This window comes from Phallusia mammillata, chromosome 4, assembly GCF_965637545.1.
Source record: "Phallusia mammillata chromosome 4, kaPhaMamm4.hap1.1, whole genome shotgun sequence".
In the NCBI taxonomy this organism is placed as follows: Eukaryota; Metazoa; Chordata; class Ascidiacea; order Phlebobranchia; family Ascidiidae; genus Phallusia; species Phallusia mammillata.
In genome coordinates, this window is record NC_137255.1 from 25,868,967 (window position 1) to 25,893,132 (window position 24,166).

Sequence of the window (24,166 nt, forward strand, 5' to 3'; positions counted from 1 at the left end):
AGTGGTGATAATAATGCACCAAGTGATCATGTATATTTTAGATGTACCCATAATGCTGCCATGTTACATGTTTCACATATTACTTCTTTGAGTTAAGTTCATTGCTCTGTGAAACCAAATGTATCAGCACTTTCATGCTATAACATTTCCTTAACTCAAAGTAGACATTTAAATGTACAGACAACCAAACAGAATTTGTGTGTAAACTTTTGTTGTATAATTTGATTATATCAGACATTTTGTGTGGTTAATACAAATAATTATTAGAATGACTTGTGCTGAGATTTAAGCTACGTAAAATTTTGTCATAAAATATTTACCAATATTTTTTATCTTAGGTGCTAAACACATGTAGCAAAATGAAAAACTTTTTATATAAAATCAAGATGAATTGAATGATATATACAAGTTTTAAACAATGTAGTGCCAAATGAAATGCCTTCTTCTGGGAAGCAAGTATCATGACAGCCACAGACATGAACAACATACCCCCTCTTCAAATGAGTGCAGCCGATCCCATTATTTTGGGATCAAATCGATCAAACCACAAAGGATCTGATCTCTATGCAGATTTTCAACTCAGTGAGCAAGAATTTTCAAGCTGCGATGAGATGCCAAGTCCTGCTGGAAAAGGTTTGTACTGCCTTTTAAAACTTGAACAAAAATTACAGACAATTTAAGAATTCATATGAATGGTCATTATTGTGCCCACATATTTAAATATTATTTTAGTGTTTTGAAAGATGAATTAGGTCAGTTTTATGCAAAAAGGGGGCAAACCCAAGATTGGTAGATGATATATCATTAGTTACATTCTTGCACTTGCACTAAAACTCTTTTGAAGACAAAATTTAAGTAGATATATATACATATCTCAATCTTATACTGTGGGCATAGCATAAATATGCACTTATATACTTGCAACTTATGAAATAACAAGTCATTTGTTTTTACCCACCTTTTCTGTGAAAACTAGGGCACTTGCACTTTCCTGGAAGTATATCATTAGTTATTTGTCAAATGCTGGGAAGTTCTTCTGTTATGGTTAAATTTATACCCTTAAAAAGTTTTACTCTGCACTGTAACAGCATAAAGTTTACCATTACTGCTATGCTCTGTCTATGTCCTGTGTTAGACAAATGGTACTAGGAAGTTTTCAGTACTACAACTTTGGTTTGGTATGAATTCAATTGTTAGTTGGGTGTAAAAATAATATTGACTAAAGAGACTAATATTTGTACGGTGCTTTACACACCATTGTCCCCAACCTAATATTTTCCTTTGTTACAGGCATCTCTTGTTGCCGGGGCAACACTAAGTATATAATGGACATAACAGAACAAAGCCGACGAAAAAAGGTGTGCCAGATGAATGAAGATAATAATGGGACACATGGCAAACTTGTTGAGCCTATTTTCACAAAGTCTCAGGTGAAATGCACCTTTCGCAGGGTTGGTACTTGCTTTGTTATGGTCAAAGACAGCCCTTACCAAGACAGTAATGTAACTGGAAGCATTACAACCCTGCCTGGTGAAATTGAAACAGATGAACCAGAAGGATTTAAAGTCGCAAATAAAATGGGGCCTATTAATAAGTTTTGGAATTTTTCGCACCAAATGGGGGACCTGGAAAAGACTGAAAAATTCATGAAGTATGCGAGGCACTGCTTGTTGCAAATACGCAAGTTCATTAATAAGCTTCAGTTGGCTATTTCGGAAGAAGAAACATATTTGGAAAAAGTAAGAACTGCTGTGTTATCGAACAAACAAATGGAAATGGAGGAATGTAGTCCTGGTTTCTCTCCATTGGACAAACTTAATGGAAAGTTTGATTTTCCCAGCATACAAGTAAAACCTCTGCCAACACAAGTGTCTCCGCCAAGACTGGGAAAGGTTTATGCTGAGTTTAAAAATCATTTTAAAGTTTGGGATGACATAGTTCAGCACTGGCATGATGAAAGGCAAGTACTAAAAATAAGATACATGTTTATTAAAATGATTAGATCAGTAATTCTCAACCGCAGCTTCTCAGGGCCGTATGCGGCTCTCAACTACGTATTTTGCAGCCCTCACCAGACCTCAGGAAATCGCTAAAGATTAATATTACCATAAAGGCTATCGATGTTTTGAAATTTCCTATTTTTAAAAGTTTACAATGCAGCATCTTTAAAAAATTTTCAGCCCAATTAATCTTTTACCAAGAATAATTACATAGAAAGGTAGTTGTGTATTATTGTGTTTTATAAGTCAGAATCAGTAGGCTTTCTGCAGCTATTCCGATTCTTGTTGTTTGCTGTTATCCTGCATTCTAATTTAATTTGTTTTTTTTCGCGGCTCCTTACACACTTTTCTTTTGAAATTAATTGAAATTTGAAATTATTACCTTTTGGCCCCCACAGTAAAAAAGGTTGAGAACCACTGGACTAGATGATTTAACCCAACTTAATCTATAAAAATTAACTTTTTCTAATTGCCAAAGGTAGAATAGCAAGTGTTTAATCAAAATAGTGTACATTTGGCTACTTCTATATTTTAGCCAAAAATAATATATTTCCGTTTTTAGGATGAATCTCTCTCATGCCTCATTTAATCTACTGCCAAAGTTTCAACGAAAAATCAAGTTTTATCACAAGGAAATGTTGTGCTTGACACAGAAGTTGATATCGGCACGGTTACGGAGCTTGGCAAGTTGTGCAGTGATTTCAACCACCAGTAAAAACCCGGATTATGACTGGAGTGCATTGCTTGGAGCTGGATGCCTCAAACGTTTTTGTAAACTAATAGAAGTTTTTAACTCAGCTTTAAGGCAAGTCTTTGCTTATTAGAGCACAAACGATAATACATATATATTGTATAAGATTTATCCTATTTTTTGCATGTTAAAACTATATGGACATTTTACAGGGCATATCCAAGCTATATCATAACATATATGTGTTTTTTTTTATCTTGTTTTAATTTGCCTTCCCAAGAATTAGAACTGTACACATGCAAGTATGGAATTAAACTTTTGCATTTGTTTGATGCAGAAAGTTTTGTCAACACAACCGCATAGACGAGCAATACTCCCATGAGCACAGGTTGACTCCTTCATCATTTTTAGAAGACATGCATTTGAATGGCAAAGGTATGCTTTTGAGTTCTGTAAATCTCCATATTTTTGTCGTTTGGTTCACTACTAAACCTACAGTTAAGTAGCATGGTTTTATTACTGTATAAAGTGTTTTTGTGCTTACAACCTGTTACCAGATTCTTCTGTATGAGAAAACATGCACTTTAGAAACACTTTGTTCATTTTAGGTGGCCAACCACAAGTACACAGTACTGGAGCTTTGTTTGAATTTACTGCCTCCAAGATATTATCTGAGCTGTCCTCTCCAGCCAAGGGTGCGGTGGGAAGTTCCATACTTCGTGTTTTGTCTTCAATCAACAGAGGAAGCCATGAAAGCCTGGGCACAAATGCTGTGACAAACTATGAAACTGCGAAGGTTGATTGGGGTATGCTTGATGATGTTGAAATAGGTAAGAGATTTTTTGTCTGCAGTCTTTTTTATGGGTTGTTTGTAATGGTTGTTTTTTCAATTATGTTGTTGCTTTTGTATGTGTGTGTGTTTGCACATTTTGAAAAAATCCCATATTCTTGTTGCTTCAGATGAAGATGACATAATCACTCAACTAATGGGTCGAGATGTTATTCATATTTCTGACACCGATTTGTCGGATGGTAAGTTACTCTTGTCTAGTAAACAACATGTTTTTCACCTTTTTTTCTCATCTGGTTAAAAAATCGAATTTTAAAAAACAAAGTTTAAGCTTAAACTGTTTTCTTTTTCATACTCTGGTTAACTGCATTGGTTATAACTCTTGTATTTATTGTCTGTATTATGTAATAGAAAGATCATGGTATTAAGTTCATGTAAATCAGGAGTGCACAACCTTTTTGCTACGACGGTCACATCTTACATCCTTATTTCACCAACGGTCGCCAATTTTCTGCTGGTTTTTGTGAACTAGACATGTCTAAAAAGTTCAGATTAATTTCCAACTTGATGCACAAATTGAGCTGAACACCAGTCTGACGATCAGTCTTAATGTTTATGATGACATAATCTATATCAGGGGTGGGCAAACTTTTCAGTGGAAGGGCCGCATTCAAAAGTTTATAATCTTATCGGGCCGCATGGTATTTCACCAACGGCCGCCAATTGCTTGCTTGTTGTTTTGTTTTGAAACAACTGATGTAAAGAATAAGGTTTGTATCTTATATATACCATTTAAAGTCGCCTAAGATGCTCTGATTAACAATTTCTAACTTGTGCACAAGTTTAGCTGAACAGAGCTAACTGTTTATGACGTCATAAACTGTATTGTGACGATTGCAGTGCCCGTTTTTTTCGCATTGTTTGCACATAATAAGCGGATAAAAAGCCTGGCGCATATGGTTACTAGACTGGTAATCTTTTTTCCAGTCCCACGAAATCTGTTTTAGCAGTTTGAAAATCAAAATATTAATAGATTGCGGCCGCAGGTTGTGCACCCCTGCGCAAAATTATTACATAGTATGTTTTCAGCTTTATGCAAATACGTTTGTTCATGATTGTACAAACAGTGGTTGAAACTAGTGATGTACCGAATCGGCGAAATTTCGATTCGGCCGAAACCGAATATTCGGCGGTTTTGCCGAATAAATTCGGCCGAATCAAACGAATCATTTATGACGTCACGCGAATTCGTACCGTGCGCGTTTGACATGAAAACATAAGTTGATATACCAGGCAATAAGTGCAGAATGGTTTTGTTTCGTCCTTATTTTAGTTCAGTGAGGTATAACATTGATTGCCAACCCGACAATGAATTACTGATTTTCGTCTGCAGTGGGAAAAGCGACAATGTGTTAAAAAAATATAATGATTGACGCGATTTCGTTGGTACTAAGCAGAAAAAAACACGTATAACGCTTTAAATGAGTGTTCGTAAAAGATTCGGTTTCGGCCGAATCGCAACAAATTACTCGGCCGAAACCGAATCTTTGCAAAAGTGACCGATTCGGCCGAATAAATTCGGCAAACCGAATATTCGGTACATCTCTAGTTGAAACGCTACAATTGTAATTGTTTTTTTAAAAAAACAAGCGTTTGTTGCAACAAAGGCCGAACCACGTTTTTTGTTAATGAAGTCCTTGTGTCAAAGTTTGGGCGTCAACAGTGCAAAGTGGGCTATATTTGAAAACGTGAATCGCTTTTACTTTTATCGAACGAAGAAATTGTGTCAAGTGACGATTTGCATAATAACGTGGCAGGCTAAAGCACGTGAAAAGTATCTGTGTTTAGTTCCAAAGTATCGTGCGCAGTGTTTTTTAAGGTGTTTTGGGGGACCCGTTTCGAGGACCGTTTTGGGGGACCGTTTCAAATTTCTCCAGCGGTTTCCCAAAATTTGGAAATGGCTATTTTTTGGTATTTAAATGAAACACTTGCGGTCTCTTGAAACTACTTAGCGGTCACCCAAACCAAACCTTAAAAAAAACCCTGATCGTGCGGGTACAGATACTGCACATGGTATTGGTATCGGCAAGTCACACCCCCGGTATTTTTAAAACTCTGCGCCTGTGCTCATAGTACTATTCAGCGTTACTCGGAAACATTTGGCGGGCCGCATAAACTCCTTTGCCGGGCCACATGCGGCCCGCGGGCCGTAGTTTGCCCACCCCTGATCTATATTGTGACATCTTTTTTTCGCATTGTTTGGACACAATAAGGGTAAAAAAAATCTGACACATATGGCTACTTAGCTGAAAATACTCTTTCCAGTCTCACTAAATATATTTGAAAATCAATTATTTGGCAAAATAGTTCTATTTTATCACAGCCACCAATAGATATATTTTAATACACATGTTCACAGCTACACAAATGTATCTCTGCGGCTGCATGTTGCCATACCGTTGCAGGTTGTGCACCCCTGATCTAAACTATTGGTTTGCAGAAACCCTGTCTTCAGTGGAACAGATCATGTATGCACAGGGAAGCTTTATTGTAGCGTTTATGAATAGTTTGGCCAGCAATACAAGTTTGATGAGAAATAAACTTCGAAGCAAAAGTCCACGATCTGCTACCTCATCACAAGTAAGATAATATATGTGATGTTTGAAGTATTTAAAGATGTTGACAAAGTGTGTTATTTAAAACTAATAATAAGTTTTTTTTCCATTTTACACAACAATAAAAATACATAATGGTAAACCTGTCTTTACCACCCCTAGCATATGACCGAGGAAGCTGCATCAGCCATCAGCTCGGAAGATGATATGAGCAGTATTGCATCCTCATCATTCTTTAGCCAACTAAGTGGCACTGGGCCCACCACCAGCCACCACAAGCGGAAAACTGTACTTTGGAGGGATTCCTGGGACCAAGAAGCCGTCCGCTCCCTTTCCAAGTCCTACATGGCTATGCTGGTCACTGAGGGCCCATCCTGTACACTGCAGTTATTGCTTAGTCATTACGTAACTGTTGAGTCTGTGAATTCCTATGCTGTGACAATGAAACCAAGATTTGGATGGGATTTTGGAGCCTTGATGCTTGACGCTTTTGTGAGCAACATGATTGAGTTGGGGTTGATGCCAAAGGATGTATTGCGGAGTGTACAGTGCTCAACGCAAGCATTTGTGATCAATCGAGGTAGGAAAAAGTGGTGTTTTTTGTGTCCCAAGCAATTAGCTAAACTGTGTAGATAGGTTATCACATTTTTAGGCCTTTTTTGCTGTATTAAGCAAAACTGTAAAATAACCCTTTCTGGGTGCTAGAATGCAATTGTGCGGTGTTGTTGGCTGTGAAAGTATATTTTATGACTTGGAAAACAAACCTAAACGCACACCTAAAGTTGAATGGCAGGGCGGCTCATATTCGAGGCCATCTTACATTTTAGTATTTCCTGATATTATTTCCACACCCCTGGTTTTTGTTTTAACTTGCGTTCAAAATTCTCTTGCATGTTGGCTTTACACGTCAATATATTCTCTGCTGGCTAGATTTTTTTGCGTGACTAATAATTGTTGACAAATCGTTGTACTTTGTAGCACCAAAAAGTAGTGTGTTTAAACATTAATATCTAACATCAGAGCAGGATACGGCTTACAATCGAGGGCGGCTTTTAATCGAGTAAATATGGCATACATTGGTTCTAAATTGTCTTAAAACGTAAATTCACCGAACAAATCATTTTGCCTTAAATGTATTTGTACATCCTTAGCACAATTATACTTGAAAATAAAATAAAATTGCAGCGCAAATATTACAAAACGTGAACTCGGGTTTTAACATACATATACCGAATAGCTGCAGACAGTGCAAACTTTTCCGACGTATAAGGTCTCATCATTGCATCTGGGGACTAGTGATACCCAGTATTGGCTATAGTGTAGCCATCCAACGGCACTCCAGTTTGTTACAGGGGGAGTAACAGGCTAAAAACGGCGTGGAGTGGCGTTGGATGGTCACACTAGCCAATACGGCCGATCTATTGTCACCAGCTGCATCGATGAGACGTTAGAGGTCGAAACAGTGTCCACCGTCTGCAGCTTATCATTTGTTGGCTTGATGATTTTACATATACCGATTCCTTAAATAAATGAAACTCGACGGAACAGCAAGATCTTGTTTTACAAATACCTTAAATGTCAAGTTAAAGTTAAACAGAAGCGAATAAAGTTGACATATTTACGATTACATGTCTGCGCCGTAACTATGTGTTCCCGGAGCCTTTAATATTTACCCAAATGACATCGATATGCTTTATTGCTGCGGTTTATGTGTCTGGCTCTGCTACTCTCTGTGGGTTTCGGACGATTTGGAAATCTAGGCAATTTCTCACTCTCATGTATAACTTTCCCGTGATGGAAACATTCCGAAACACTATCGTCATCTTTTGATCTGAAATCTTCTGTATGAATAATGCTATGGATGTGTTGACGAACAAACATACGTTTTTATCTTCAAAGGCGGTTTTTAAATTGGCAGATGATTATGAGATGTTTGGTTTTTCTAATCGTTTTGGGACAACAACTTTTACGAAATAACCTTTATACGTCGTAGGTTGAACCTTTTTTGTGGTAACCCATACGTTTTGTCAAGCTGTTGCTTTAAAACAGGGGTGTGCAATCTTTCTCACGGTGGGGCCAAATAAAATTGCGGTGATTAGATCGCGGGCCGCACCTCACAAGGTGATTTTACTTTTTTGCAAACTTTCACATTTAATTTTAGTCCATTATTGTCTGGTCGCAGAAAAATGGCACCAGGTACATTAATCTGCTTAAAAATATATAATAATTGGACTCGTTTGCCAGCATTTGAAATCCAAGCGTGTCTGCGCGCCCCACAACATTTAATCAATATACCGCATTTGGCCCGCGGGCTACAGGTTACACACCCCTGTTTTTAAACATACTACTGTCGTTTTTAAGCCATTTGTAAAGTTGTGGGTTTGCGACTTTTATTGGTCACTGTCAATTGTTTAATATCAATCCTCGAAATTCTGTATTTAAGAAATATATTTCAAGCCAACATACTTGTTGTGGGTGCTTTCTTCATCTTTACTTAACAATGGACTGCATGGTCCACAATATTCATTTAATTTAACTGGTGGTCCATGGCCTGAAACGAGTTGAGAACTACTGTCCTAATCCCAGTTTTACATATTCACAACGAACAAATACGAGTTGAGTTTGCCTACACTCTTATGTTATTGCATAACCATCACTGCTGCCCGACCCCGCAATATCACTACTTTTTGGCCCGCGCATGCAAAAAGGTTGCCCACCTTTGTTTCCAAGAGAAAAATATACGTTTTACATTTCAGCACTTATACACTGGGACAAAAAATTATGTGAAGCACTTGCTATCGGTCGTGCGGACAAATGCGGTGCACTTCCTATACGTGGCAGTCAACCGTTGACCAAGACTGCGCTTACCTACCTACAAGCTGTACACGCCTTACTGGCTGTTATGAAGTAAGCAAAACTTTTACGTATTGTTACATATTTACCGTCAGGACCGAAACGGTCCCCCAAATTTCTCCAGCGGTTTCCCAAAATTTGGACTTGCTATTTTTGGGTATTTAAATGAAACACTTGCGGTCTCTTAAAACTACTTAGCGGTCACCCAAACCAAACCTTAAAAAAAACTGTTTACCGTTATTGTATAATCGTTGGTAGGTGTTAAGCAATGTTATGACATAACATGTCATATCTCTTTTGACGTGTTTGTGAAAAAGTTTTCAGTCTGATATGGGACATTTATCAAATAACATACATAAAGCAACAGACAAGACAATTCGATTTATGTACTTTTGTCATTTATTGTACACTAGGGGTTTTACCAAAGCTTATATTGGGTAAGTGTGCAAAAAGGTTAAGAACCCCTGTTTTTATCCATAGCTTGAAGCACAATGACAAACTAACTTTTCTGTTTTGGGTACAAGCATTAAAATTTTATAAAACAAACACAAAACTGCAAAAAATAAGTTTTTTTTAACCTGGCAGATCTGTACAGTTGTGGCCAACAATGTGTATTTCATGAATTCCTTTTCATCAAAGATTTAATTAAACGCCTCGTATTGTTATCTTATGTCCAGTCAATAAACATCTATAGGGCTTACAATAGCGGCCCAGAAAGGTATTGTTTGCGATTTAATTTACAACAATACCAATGTATTATCCACATGTTTTAAAGTGACTCAAATGTCCACAAACGGCCTTTCAATTGCAAGATTTTTTCTATGTCATCTCACAATAATGTCGTCTTAATCAGATCTTCATTGTCGATGTCGGTTACAACTTGCTTAAATATATACGTGTTTTCTACGATATATTTTAGTCCAATAAATTAGATTTAAATTTTTGTCAGTTTTGCTTTGCCAAACAACAAGACTTTAATAACAAATATGTGGCTCTTCCGTCAGTTTTTATTCTAACAAGCCGACGTTTCGACGTCCTATACGACAGTGGTGTCAAACACGCGGTCCTCTATGATTAGTTTTTGTGCGGCCCGCTAAGTAACTTTTAGAAGTTATGTATTTTACTCAGGCGGAATACCCAGTCAGACCAGTGAGTTTACATGATACAATCATCTGTATTAGTGGTATATACAAAGTTCTTGAAAAACAACTAGTATTTGGTTTAGCATCACACCAGTTGAATTACAAATTTGTAAAAAAGATGCAACCTGGTGGACGAAACGCCTATTCAGTATTTTCTATGAAAACAACTGATGTTTTTTCAGGTTCCACGATCGAGAGGACGTGGCTCAAAAAGCCCTTTCCCGCCTTGAATCGACTCTGGATTCCTTCTACAGTTGGTGTTACAACAAAATTCAACTTTACCTCACTTCATGGTCTCTCAGACCTCTACTTCAGGTACAAAGAAACGTCACCACGTGATGTTATGTCACAAGTCAAACATACTTAAACTGTAAACCCATCAACGTTGTGCATTAAGTCTGAAATGAGAAATTCGAGGCAAATGTTTTCTGGCTAATACAGTTGATTGTCTAATAAAGCAAGTTTAGAAATACTCTTTTTCAACTGATCATAGCACGTCAGACCTATTGACGGCTCAATGTTGAATCAAGCCGGTCACCCAAGCATTCCCATATGGCAAGGCATAGGCTAGAAAAATCTAGCCTGTGGTGGGATTCGAACCCACGGCTGAAGTCTTTCCGGGACTCGCGCTCTACCAACTGAGCTACACAGTCTTTTAAACTGACGTTTTTCTGTGTTGAAAAGTTGAACAGACAGTAAGCCAATTCAATAGTAAGTCAAAATATGTGTACTTATAGGAGCAAAGCAAATATATCATTTTGACGACTCCTTTGCTATTTCATTCATTTGCAATTTTTGGTTTTCTTTGTAAGAAAATATTAAAATAAGATTTTCAACCCAAAAAAATATTTGTGTTTGTGCCACTAGTTGGCGTTGACGGGTGCCCAACATCAAAATCCACTGCCTTAATGCGATGAACACCCAACGCCTATCACTAAATCAATGGAGTATTTGAATAAATTTGCATGCACTGAACTGTCGTAGTTTCATTAAAGGCCGATTCTCAATCCTGTGTATGCTTAAAACTATTTCCTAAGAGATAAAAAAACATTTACCGACTCTCAATGTACATGAGATTTGAATATTCGAACTTTAATTAAATATTTCAGGTTTGTTTGAGCGATCTTGGTCAACTGACGTCAATCGGCCTCACGTGTCTACCTCTAGTAGAGAAATGTCACAATTATGTGGAAAGCCGTCGCACGGAAAGTCCCGCAACGTTACATCATGCAACCAAGCATTTAACCAACGTGGATAACATCATAACAAATATGCAGGTAAAACACACCCGTTGTAAAATACTTATTGTACAATGTACAAGAAATATATCGTCTTATTTTTTCCCAACTTTCGAGTGTTGTTTTTGAGAAATTTTGGGTTCAGCCCAGGTTTGGGGCTTGTACTTTCGGGATTGGGCCGGTTCTGATCCATTTTAAATTGTTTCTATTGAATATTTTTAGTCATTGACTGGGGAGTGTATGCGAATGTACTCGGACAAGTGCAACCATCTCGCGAAAAAATCTATTTCTGCAACTTTTCCACCTCACAAGCTCTGGAGGCAAAAAAACCTTACAGGTATGCGGATAATCTCTAATATCACAATACGCGCTTGGAACACTATACACGGATCTGTTCATAACTTTAAAGACAAATGTAACGGCCAAATAGACGAAAAAAGCGACATGTTTTAAAGCATTTCGTCATTAAACCTCATTATGATATACGATCTGAATTTGCTAGTGCCACTACAATAAAGTTATTTTCTATCTAGTCATCTTTATTTTATAATGTTCACAAACACATAGATCTACTTTTTGTGAAATAATAGCATTTTTTGTCATTTGTATTAAACTGTGTTTTAGTATTTGCTAACAGGCTCTGCAATTACACAATTTAAAACTGCCACTTTTTACAATTGTTTACAACTTCGCTCTGCTCACGAAATCATTGCGTCATCATGAAAATGTAAGAAGGATTTTTTTAAATTTAGGGGAGGAATTTACTTTAAATGTTACATGTGGTTTGTAAAAAGACACTCAAGTTCTGGGAATATAACCTCTGAAGTTGATAAAATACCTTTAAATGATCTTTATGGTTTAGCACAGTAGTTCTCAAACTGTGCGTCGTTTCAATTTTCCAAGGGCGTCGCAGAATAGTTCCGTTTCATGGCTTTTTGTTGTTGTATCAATAAACACAACTTTAATAAAAAATTTCCCCCTTAACTTTTATTTGCTGGTGCGTCGCAAGTCCAGAAAACTTTTCCAGGGGCGTCGCAATATAAAAAAGTTTGAGAACCACTGGTTTAGCATCTACTATGTAGAATATTTTGAAAGAATGAAAGTATTTGGATTGGTTAAGGGTCGATAAAGGTTGGGAACCACTGATGCAGGTTGTCTCAAAACGAGCAAGTCCAGTCAAAACATTTACTTAACTCAAACATTAGGGTGATGGAGCTTTTGTGACATATTAACCTCGTCAAGCTGATCATAATGAAAACTCGTAAATTCTCGTAAATTGAAACGGTTACGACTTGTGGTAAGCCCCATCGGAAATTTCCCAGCAGAGTTTAATGTTTAAACTATTTAACCGTTGATTAAGGGCATAATCTCTTTGAGCTGTGCTACTGCACAATTTTTCCCAGTCCAGCTGTACATTTCCCCAGTGGTCCTCTCTGTACTCAAAAAGCTTGTATGTATACCCACACTCATGAAATTGTGGGGGAACAATGGTTAAAGCCTTATTACCGGCCCTATTGACTGTATTTTTTTTGCCATACCTACCAAAACCAGAGTTGCAAGCGGGCCCGAAATCTGAGCCCGAACCCGGCCCGAACCCGAAAGTATAAGCCCGAAGCCCGGCCCGAACCCGAAACGTTTTTGAAAAGCCCGTTTAGGCCCGAAATTTTGATTGACAGGCTTATCCACGAAAGCCTTGCGACAAAGTATGAGAAAGAAAAGCAGAGAAAAGATAACAAACACAATGAACAATAGTAGACAATGGGGTAAACAATACGTTTTAGAGTAGGGTGGGCATTAGGTCAAAGCCAGAGAATTGTCACTAAAAAATGGCGGAAACGGAACGTAAACCCGTTTTGAGCCCGTTTTCTGGCAAATACCTAAGCCCGAACCCGGCCCGACTTGCAACTCTGACCAAAACCGTCCGTCCCTCTAATGCTAAAACCCTCGGGAATAAAAATAGATCTGTTTTAGCTAAGATGAACATAGATTTATAACTGGGACCATCCCTGAAGCATTCATGGAGATCAGCAATTACGGCATGCTCAATCTCTAGACTGCGGTGGGATTCGAACCTACAAACGGTGCCTTCCTGCACCCGCCGACCTCCTCCTTCAATAGGGTTGGCGTATATATCTCTTTCATTATTCTGAAGTACATGATTCGCGAGGGGCAGGTTTTATGCTGTGGTTGTGATTTATACCACCTCCGCCATCCCCCAAAACGCACACGTGTGTTTGTTTTGCCAACGGTTTGAGTGTAAAATCGTTACTGTAACATGTTGCAGGGATATTGACGTGTTCATACACACTGCATTTCTCCCATATCTGTTGATATAAAAATTGGTCAATCTGTACAAGAATTTTCGAAACTATACCAACAAAAAGTACAAATGAACAATAGGCTTTTTTGGAGTAAAACTCGTAAGGTAAAAACTCGAAACACTTTATTTCATTTTACTCGCTAGCGCCATGTAGCGGTGTGTATTTTAAAACTTTTGTTCACGTTTAAGGCGGTAATGATTACACCTCCGGAACGCATCTATTTAACGATTATTGAATTCCCTACCCGAAACAACAGTCTTTACTTCTGACTTCTGGGCGCACAAAACACTTTTCAATTCTCAAAGTCAATAACTACGGTCTGAGGGTATTGATCCCTGACCTAATTGCTTTTTTGCGTAACTCAGTGGAAAGTTTTAACCTGGTTTGCAAAATGATTTTCAACTTAGTTTAAATTTGCTTTGTACGTTACACAAGCATAACAAAACACAGCCGTTTATAATAAAATATATTACTAAATTGTAAAGTTTTACATTAATAAATTTAGGTGTTTGTTGCCTTTTTTAATGCTTCAATGTATAAACCTGTAAACAAAATTTCGGGCCTAAACGGGCTTCTCAAAAACGATTTGGGTTCGGGCTCCAATTTTAGACCAGTTTACAACATTGTGCACTTCTGGCTTAAAATGTGTTTTCACAGCTGATGTATATTGTTCGAATTTGTGTTTTCACTTCATGTTGTCCCATTACCCTCAGTGATTATTTCTTGTCTTTTTATCCTTTCTATTTGCTTTTAAACCAGGTGTTCTTAACCTGTGTACGGTTTTAAGGTGGTACGCCAGTAGCTTTCTGTTATATGTTTAATTCAATTCAAGTAATGGAATGCAGATTAACGGGCTCAACTAATCAGTCCTGGTTTTGGGCAAAACACGTGTCTTGAGCATTCCTTTGGAATTGTCAACCTTGCTGGTATCAAAAATATCAAATGCCTAGTCAAGAAAAACATGCATCTACCCAGCTAAACAGGGTTTAGGTAGTATGCAGCGATTGAAAATGTCGTCAGCGATCAGCCTTAAACTTTCGCGGCTGATAGATATGGTCACACAGGGAGTAACTAGTTTTGTCAAAACCTCATTGCCACAGGGTCATCTTGTCGCCCCAAAACAGTCAAACATTTTTATACTCATCGTCTAACCCAGTGGGTTTCAAGTTTCGTTCATATTCTTCCTTGCAACCTAAAATATCGCTAATACCTTCCCAACAAAAATAACGAAGCATTCCCAGCGGTACAGTTTCGTATGTGTCAATCCCTACTGCCACAAGTTTCCTTCCAAGACTGAAAAAAATCCTCCCTGAGTGAGACAAGTGGCCCTCGTTTGATAACCACTGGTCAAATCTAACCACTCTTCAAAAATCACTGCTAAAAAACTTTCATCAAAAATCCGATTTAATGCATTTTCAAACCATGTCCTTGTATTTAGATCACAGTGCACCAAGTCCTTATATGGAGGAATCGGTTCGCGCTGTTCTAGTTCCCGTATCGTCCGCTGTTTCGGTTCTCAACCCACGTTGCCAACTAACAGCGGTCCCCCCAGCTGTGTCAGCCCTCCTTGACGTCACAATACGTCATATCGTTGACCACAAGATTCGTTTCAGGTATGTCTGCTACTAGGGTCTTTAAATGAAGTTGTATTGTACAAAGGCAGTCATGAAATGTCAACTTTAAAACTGGTTGGGTTTTTTATTGACGAATGTGACGATAAAAAGGTGCGTATTTGCAATAGTCTAATGACAACTGTGGTATTTTACTCGACATACCAAGCCTAAAAAAGGTTAAAAATTGTTTAGTAGTGACCACGCCTAGAAAATTACAGGTTTTGTGTTAATGTCTAGCTTGTGTATGAGTTTCCATTGTTTGTGGCACGTACCTTTCAATTCTTTGTAAGTTAGAGGACTCAGTTTGGCGATTGCGCAAGAATGGCCTTGGTCATGTCATTGGTGTGTGAACTTTGTTGTTAGTACACAAGGTGCTTGTTAATTCTCTGCAAAGCCGTTTGCGTTAAGTGACGTACTAAAACAAACAGAAAAATAGCACAATCTGCTCTGGGGCATTCAACAGTGCAATGTTGGTCCTAAGAAATTGACTGCAACCTTTCCACATTCCTTCCGTAACCGCAAAACAGTGTTACCAATTTATTTCACGACTTGCTGAACTGGGTTTCGAAATGTGATTGAAACCGCGGCCTCCTATACGCCTACTTTCCTTACGTTACACAATAGTACAAAGAATACCCATAACAAACGTCTACTCACCACCGCTAGGGCGACAAAGCTATTTTGCCCTTCACATTCGGTAATAAAAAACGAGTCTGCGTTGGCGACGATGCCACAACTCTATAAGGTAACCCTTTAGGATTTGAAAAACCTCACAATGGTATGTGTTTGTTATGTAAACTTAGAATGCCTGATTTGTAAACAATGACAGTTCGTCACGTGCTCGAAGCAGGTTCCTGAGTAAGCTGTCCGCAGTAAACCATAGCGAACAACGTAAGAAAGGAATTAATTTTTGACGCATGAGTCTAAAAACTGATTTTTACAAATGTATATCATGCCTCACTGCACACAGCTAGGTCGTAACCCGCTAAGTGATTTCATGCAAACATTTTAAATGAATTTAATTTTAATCCTAACCCTATTGACCTGTAGTAAACCTACCAAACCTCCTTTCTTTTTTCTATTGTTTCCACCAATCGATTGCTCTTTCCCCGTCTGCACCTCATTTCGAGCCCTGCGCTGCGCCAACGACGTAAGCGGCTCGTTGTGTAAGCAGTGACCTACTTTGTAACTCGTCAATTTGTTTGTTCTTGACAAACAACTATCGTGGACATAACAACGGTGTGTTTTCACCGCAAATGGTCGACGGACTGTTTGTCGCAACGCTCTGTAAACTCCTGGAGCGGACGGTTGCTTTGCTACAGGCATTTCTGGTGCTCGAGGAAAAATAATTTTCATCTCCGTGTTTGGCTGTTGTCACTGGGCGGTGCTTGCAGCATAAGTCATCAGTGTGGTTGCCCGGTTTGTAATTACCAGGAAGTATTGTAGTAAGGTACACACTACCCTGGCGCTTCTGGGTCATGCTATTCCTCAACACATTTTTGCCGTGTTTAAAAGTTATTAACTATATAACTACGACATTTAGGGTTTAAACCGTCGGTACGTTTATGATCACCAAGTAGGTTTGATTTGATAATTAAAGCATTAAAAAATGTTATATAAACCAGATGTTTAGATTTTTGGATTTTCACAGGTTTTAAGGCGCTTGTATGAAACTGACATTGTTTGTTTTTGAATGTACGTAATCATAACCAAGTTAGGGAATATATCGTTTTGCCTTTTGAAAAAAGTGAATCTCTTTATTCGAACAACATACAACAAAATGCATTGCCAAAACGTTTTTGCTTCCTAACTTAATACTCGTGGCCAAATGTTGGACCGTTGTTAATGGCATCATGTCCTATAGGTTCGTGGTTAATATTGCTATCAAAATTGGGTCAGACATTTTTCATATAAATTGTCGTTTTTGTAAGACTTGCCGTTATTTCTTAGTGACAAAAATAAATAGTTATGTCATGTTGTACTCTGAAATCAAGTAACTTGGTGTGTTTTTATTGTTTAAACGACAATTAGTCAATTTTACATCTCAAGTTTGAAGTGTATCCGTTTTTTTTTTGCTGAGGTAATGTACCAGTTTAAACGTGTTTTTTATGAAGCCGCGTAAATGATGGATAAAAATGCTTACAGTTGTCTAAAGCCAAACTGCGCAAAAACCTTAATGGTATTTACTTGTTACAAACCGCAAAAAAAAAACGTTTCTCGTTCTGCATACTTGTAATCCTGGCATTTACCACATATAATTATCCTTTAACATTGTAATGAGCCTGTGCCCTCGCGAAGGTCGTTTCTAAGAAGTCTGTTTGTGCCAGGTTTGATTTCAACCTAATTATAGAATTATTGGCCGGAAAAACATGATGCAATATTTTTGCAAATCATCGATGGCGCAATATCATCATGACACACTACTACGGCCACAATCATCACGTTTTTCATGCCTTTTCGTGAATAAATATCGTGTCTCACCTATTTTTAAATGCTGAATCATTTTATCTGGCGTCCCTTATCGGTTCTTGGCGAAAAAAATGAAAATGCGCACAGATATACACATGTGTTTTAGTTTTGTCGATATTTATACATTTTAGCTATTATTACCTTTTTGTCCACTTAAAATGAAACCTTACGTTATGAGGGGTAACTGGTTAGGTCTTTCGCTTTCAAATCTCGTTCACTATTGCGCTTTATCTTTCTGGCAAATATTTACAAAACGGGTTGTGTTCATTTGTAACATGTCCTATGACAAAACAGCTCAAAAACACGAATTTGCGCGTGTTCAATTAAATGGAAACAGTGTTAATCTGCAACTATGGCCTTTATCACCACAAAAATACATCAACCATAAATCACTTGACCAAAAACTAACCTTTATATATCATGTCTATTTGGTAATTTGCTGTGTATAATATTGTTTATTGCAGAGTTGTAAACGGGCCTGAAATTGGAGCCCGAACCCAGCCCGAATCCGAAAGTACAAGCCCAAAACCCATATCGTTTTTGAGAAGCCTGTTTAGGGCCAAAAGTTTGACTGGCAGGCCTATACATTGAAGCCTCAGAAAAGACCAAGACAACTAACACAATAAACAATTGGTCTTGAACAGGGCGTTTTAGGTCTGTTTGACATTAGGCCAGGTCCAGCAACTGGCTATTGAGCTAGTTAAAATTATTAAAAAAAAAACGACCCGGACTTACAACTCTGGTTTAATGGGACAAAATTGGTCGTTTTGATTTAACTGATTGCGGTACGCAGTGTTTGCAAAGACATTGGCCTAGTCATAACCGTGCACTTTTTATGGCCTATATAACCGAATAGCAATGTTTATTATGTGGGCGGTCTAGAAAAACTTATTTGATTGGCGACTGATTAAACAACATCATACCTGCGACCCATCACAAAATATGGCTTTTTCCCGGCACTGTGGTTAATATGCCTGATCGTTTGTACAATATACCGTTACTAAAAAGCCTTAAAACACTTTTTTATACTTTAGGAGTAAATGTACAATTAGCAAATGTAAAAAAATATTTTGTAAGTTTTCTTTCTAACTGAACTGTTATATTACTAAAACTGAAGAAACACGTTTTTATGGCCATTTTAGTGGTGAAAATGTAATTACTACAGTAATGCATCGCCGTAGAAAACTTAAGTCCTGTTGTCTGACAAATATTTCTTATTATGTGCAGCTGGTAGATTACAAAACGTATTTTAAAGTTCCATAAAATATAGTTTACTTGCATAGTCAAACAAATAATTGATTTTAATCATCTATTACCACTTATCTTGGGTGTATTTTGGTTCAATATTCAAGTTCGGTCTAAACCATTTTATACAAGTGCAGTGCATCAATATATTGTATACTATAGTAATACTATAGTAATTGCGTTTATGAAAATTGTTTTTTATTGAAACCTGCTATCGCTCTTTACAATAGTTTTAACGTTCAAATATTGAGTGTCTTTGATTAAAACACTGTAACCTGGCTATATTGCACTTGATTGATCACTCGTTTGTTTAACTTGTGACGTCATGGAGTGTAAGGGACTTTGCCTCGCTTTTGCGTAAAACATTAGACATTGCCCTTGAAGCGGTCATGTTTCGAACAAAGTACAATTCAATGTCACAATTCGACTATTTTTACCACAACAAAAGACGAATACATTCATACTGGGATTAGCCCTAAAGCGTCGATGCAGACCAGCGATCACGGCATACTTATTATAAATCATATATCTACTATAGTAGGCCAGGCCTATTAAAGGCGTTAGACCGAAACAAGCCGGTCTCCCAAGCATTCCCATATGGCAAGGCATAGACTAGAAAAATCTATGGTACCCCAACAAACTGCAGTTTTTCACATTTTCCTAACGAGCCTTTTTTGTGCTTGTTGGGAAAATAGTTGTCTTTTGTTTGGAAAATGCGTTAGTAAAATACCTTTATCCCATTTTAAGGTAATCCAAAATTCAGGTGACAACTGTTTTCGGACCTAAAAAGGCAATAGTTAGGTTATCTTAACAGGTCACCCACAATATTTCAACAATTGTAAAAGTGAAACGCACCTAGCGTGTTTTGTACGTCATTTTTGACGCATAAGTCGAAAATCAGTGTGTGCTTTTTAGGTCGCGTTGAGCATTGCACCTGTTTTAAAGCGGTGATGACAGATAAGATATTCGATAGCGTGTTGATTGTATCTACGTAGGGTTTATCGTTGTTGGCGTTAAACCATATCTGCGTCGCAATCACATAAACGATCAAATACATAAGTGCAAATTTTTGATTTTGGTTTCCAGTTCGTTTCTTAGCAAGTCTGTAAAAAAATAACACCTTTTTAGGCTGTAAATCAGTTTGCTATGGTTGAACGTAATAAGTTTGTAAAAAATAGCACACTTTTTAGTCAGTGAATACAGTATCGTATGGTTAAATTTTTATAAGTTGTGAATATTAACGCACTTTTTTAGGCTGTAAGTACAGTATGCTATGGTTAAATCCTAACAAATTTGCAAACAATAACTCACTTTTTTAGACAGTACATAACAGTACAATATGGTAAAATTAAGCGTGTAAAAAAATAACTACATTTTTTAGATTGTTAATGCAGTGTTGTACCTTCTTCATAAGGTTGCATTTTTCAATAGTGCAAAGTGCAAATTCTTCCTTAAAACTAGTTTATTAAAACTGCTTTATTAGCAAGTGACAAATATCGACTGACAAATAACTCGAATTCAACAGTTGTTGTCACGCTTGATATCACAAATCGTGCTCCCAAACCCGCCCTAAACATACAGAAACTACTCATATATGTATATTAGTCATTTTTTAAGCGAAGCAATAAGTGCTCAAGTTTCGATAACGAGGCTCATCATTACTCGAAACGCATTCAACAAATCCGTGGCGTTGCTTAAACTTCCAAAAACACTTATATTAAGGCCACCCGCTAAGTATTTTTCGAATTCAAATCGTAGCAACCAGTAGTGAGACTGAGTCAACATTGGGTTATCCTAACAACTTCTATCTAATCAAATACATAACTGCCAGAGTACGTGTGTTTACAGGGTTGCCATACCGTCCTTATTTATAAGATTTTTCCTTATTTTGATTTTGAAGGGCAATAAAACATTTTGTCCTTATTTCTGAAAAATATCTTTGTTTTTGATTTGAGTCTTTTGTCTTATTTTCAACATTTGCAAGTCAAATTCCTGCTACAAGTAAAAGTAAACCTAGACCTGAGCTGTCGTGAGATGTAGGAAGTATTTTCTACGAACAAGGAGTTGCTATATGGAACAGATTGTTTCTGGCAAAAAATATGGCATGTGATATGTCATGGCTCGTATAAAGTCAGATTCGTTCAAAAACGTTTTTTGGTATGAAAATTTAGTTTGTTGGATGTCCTTATTTTGGGGTCTATGTCGATAGCAACCCTTTGTACATAGAATACATCACGCAGACGTTTTAACAATCGCTGTTGTCGTCGTCATTGTAGGTTGAAACTTGTCCATGATGTTTTATACATACACAAGTGCTTATGCAGTCATGTTTTTGATTTAAATACTTCTCGAGTCCGTGTATAGTGTTCAAGCTTCTATCTGTTTTACAGTGTTCAAGGTGCCTTGCAGTTGCAACGGGATTTCGAGTACGTCACCGAATTCGTTTGTTCGTCAGAGGCCAACCTCTGTGTGGGCGTGGTTAGGGCGGTGCCCGGTTTGAAGGCAGTCAAGCGAGCGATGTGGGCGGTTTCGGTTTTACAGAGAACTGACGCGCCTGAAACAATCGCCAGCAAAACTGGATACTCCGCAAGAGGTAATGTTTAACAAATTTGTCATTCAACTGGTGTGATGCTAAATAAAATAAGCTTACTAGTATAATTACATACGAACAAAGCCTGTCCGTGAAGAGTTGCGTGTGCTACAATACAACAGTGTATAACTAATGTCCGATAGTTGGTGGGGAAGTTGGATGTGATATGTCGCGGAAAACAGCGCTTTCTTAGGACCTTCGAATTTTAACCTGTAGTTATGCTATAAACAGGGTTGCCATCGACATTGAGCCCAAAATAAGGCAACCGAAAAAATGAATTTTCAAACGAAACAAACGTTTTTGAACAAATCTTTGCATTCATACGAGCTATGACATATCACATGTCATATATTTTGCCCAGAAACAATCTGTTCCAGCAAATCCTTGTTTATAAAAAAATATTTGGGCATCTCACGACAGTTTAGGACTATAAGTTTACTTTACTTGTAGCAGGGATTTGACTTGTAATTGTTGAAAATAAGACAAAAGAAGGACTCAAGTCAAAAACAAGGACATTTCTTAGAAGTTAGGACAATAACTTTTTTCCAAGACATTGCACTTGAAAATAAAAACAAATCTTATAAATAAGGACGGTATTGCAACCCTGGCTATAACAGATGCGATAGGAAAACGGTTTTAAAGAAACATGACTTGCAGTGCGTTTTTAATTTGTGTCAAATTTATAAAACATATTCGTGTCAAAGCAGTATTATTTCCGCACATGACCTTGATGTTTCATTTTTTTCCCTTCGAGAGCGGCATATGTGTTGTTATTGCGTGTAATCCGTTATACCGAATTCCTTTGTATGAAAACAAACCACAAGCGCTGTTACTTGTTCCTAAATTGCCCAACAATGCCATTGAAATGAATGGAACGTTCGTGCCTAGCTAAGGCCCAAACGGTTTTACACTGGCCGCAAGGACCAAGAAAATCTCAAGCAAGCACCTTCATATAATGCGGAACAGTTCTGACTAGCACACAAAGGTGGTTTTATACAACAGAAGGCGCATTGTACGAAATTTATTGCAATATTAAGCTTCTGTTTATCGAACAAACTCTATTTTAGAGCACACGTCTTTAACAGCGAAAGCAAAGTTGCCTCTAATCTTGTTATTTACCTTGCTTGAGATAATAAATAAGCACTTTTGAACTATTACTGGATAATACTTATCCATATGAATTGAACTACTTTTGTTAACCGCTTGTTTATGCCCAACATAAACAGTTTAAAAACACATAACCGTCTTATAAGGCCAAGACATAGTGTTATACGCCTATAAGCTTTAATGGTGGTTAAACACTGCACTGACAACGTAATTTAATTGTTCGTGGTACACTTCCAAGCTAAAACTGAAATAGTTTAAAAAAATGCAACCTATAGTTGAGGGTTTCCAGTGTTTTTTGTTGTTGTAAAAGCAGTTGCATTTTTTCAACAATGCTTTTAACCTGTGTTTAAACTTCTTGGTTTCGATGTATTGTTGGCTTAAAAAATCATATAATACAATAAACACTAGAAGAAAACTACATGAGAAGAAAGTAAACTAGGCGTTTTAGTGCTTCTATATCTTAACCCTCCCTTTAGTAAGCAGTGAAGCACAATTATTATGTCCACTATCTAACTAGGTTATTTTTTGACCTTTAGGCCGGCGGACATCCAGGGTTTCTGCTTTTAACGCAGCCGAAGACGATCATCACCTCCAAGATGAAGACAGTGTTCTCGAGAAACAACTGCTAGCCCTACGCGTTCAAGGAAAATCAGCAAAGAAGTGGTTCACCCTTCCCTGTGCTGATAAGGCTGCAGACTAGAAAATTCTGCAAAAGTTCTTGTTTTTTGTATTTTTACGCTTGGACGAATTTTTTTGCGCAGTTTGAAATATTTTTATTTTATTTTTGATCAAGGGTGCATGGTATTGAGAATTCTTTTAATACTTATGATACCGTTTGCAATAGAGATCGTACTACTATATAAGTAATACACGCCTAAACTGCATTGTAAACCATTTGCGAACCCGTCCATTGCGATATGGCTTTGTTACATTTTTTCAGCGGTACAAATGCTTAAAAAGTAAAAATACCGATAACGGTTATGTTTATAATACACCTGCACATGCAACAATCGCCAGGCCCTTTTATCACAGCCGGTGCTGTCAACTTCTTTGCCACAATTCTCGGTCTATTTTTTCTTCATTACGTGCGTCACTGTGAACGTTTCATTGCGTCGTCGACGGTGCAGTATCCAGTATTATCCTATGCAGCGTTAACTCTCTCGCAGTGATGACATTTTCGTGTTTGTCTTTTGTGACGTCGCGGCAAAGCTACTGCACTGCAGTGGGTCATATTAACAACAAAGGGATAAATGCAAAACAACCGGTTGTGTAGAGTTTGTGAAAAGTGATTGCTGTAGCCTACATTGCAGTTGAACTGGAGAGGTTCAAACTCAAACGATTTGGATACATGCCAGGCATATCACAAGGGCACAGGCCTTTGCCCTACAGATGATTTGCAGTTTAAGCAGATTGGACATAGCTATCTTGCCTTCAGTGATTAGTTTCTCCATTAAAAGAAACACGCAGGAATGCTGTGTTCTGCGAATGTAGC

The 24,166-nt window shown here is 37.6% G+C and overlaps 1 protein-coding gene across 1 annotated transcript; it reads left to right on the forward strand.

Annotated features, from left to right (window-relative positions):
* Positions 1 to 336: 336 nt before the first annotated feature.
* LOC145225105 (uncharacterized) lies at positions 337 to 23,935 on the forward strand. The gene is made up of 15 exons (XM_080091745.1): positions 337 to 633; positions 1,291 to 1,960; positions 2,563 to 2,809; positions 3,033 to 3,126; positions 3,300 to 3,521; positions 3,652 to 3,723; positions 5,982 to 6,121; positions 6,259 to 6,676; positions 8,853 to 9,003; positions 10,274 to 10,406; positions 11,201 to 11,368; positions 11,552 to 11,666; positions 15,089 to 15,263; positions 21,368 to 21,570; positions 23,211 to 23,935. The coding sequence occupies exons 1-15, from the start codon at positions 462 to 464 to the stop codon at positions 23,372 to 23,374; spliced, it is 3,144 nt and encodes a 1,047-aa protein (XP_079947871.1). The 5' UTR covers positions 337 to 461; the 3' UTR covers positions 23,375 to 23,935.
* Positions 23,936 to 24,166: the final 231 nt, after the last annotated feature.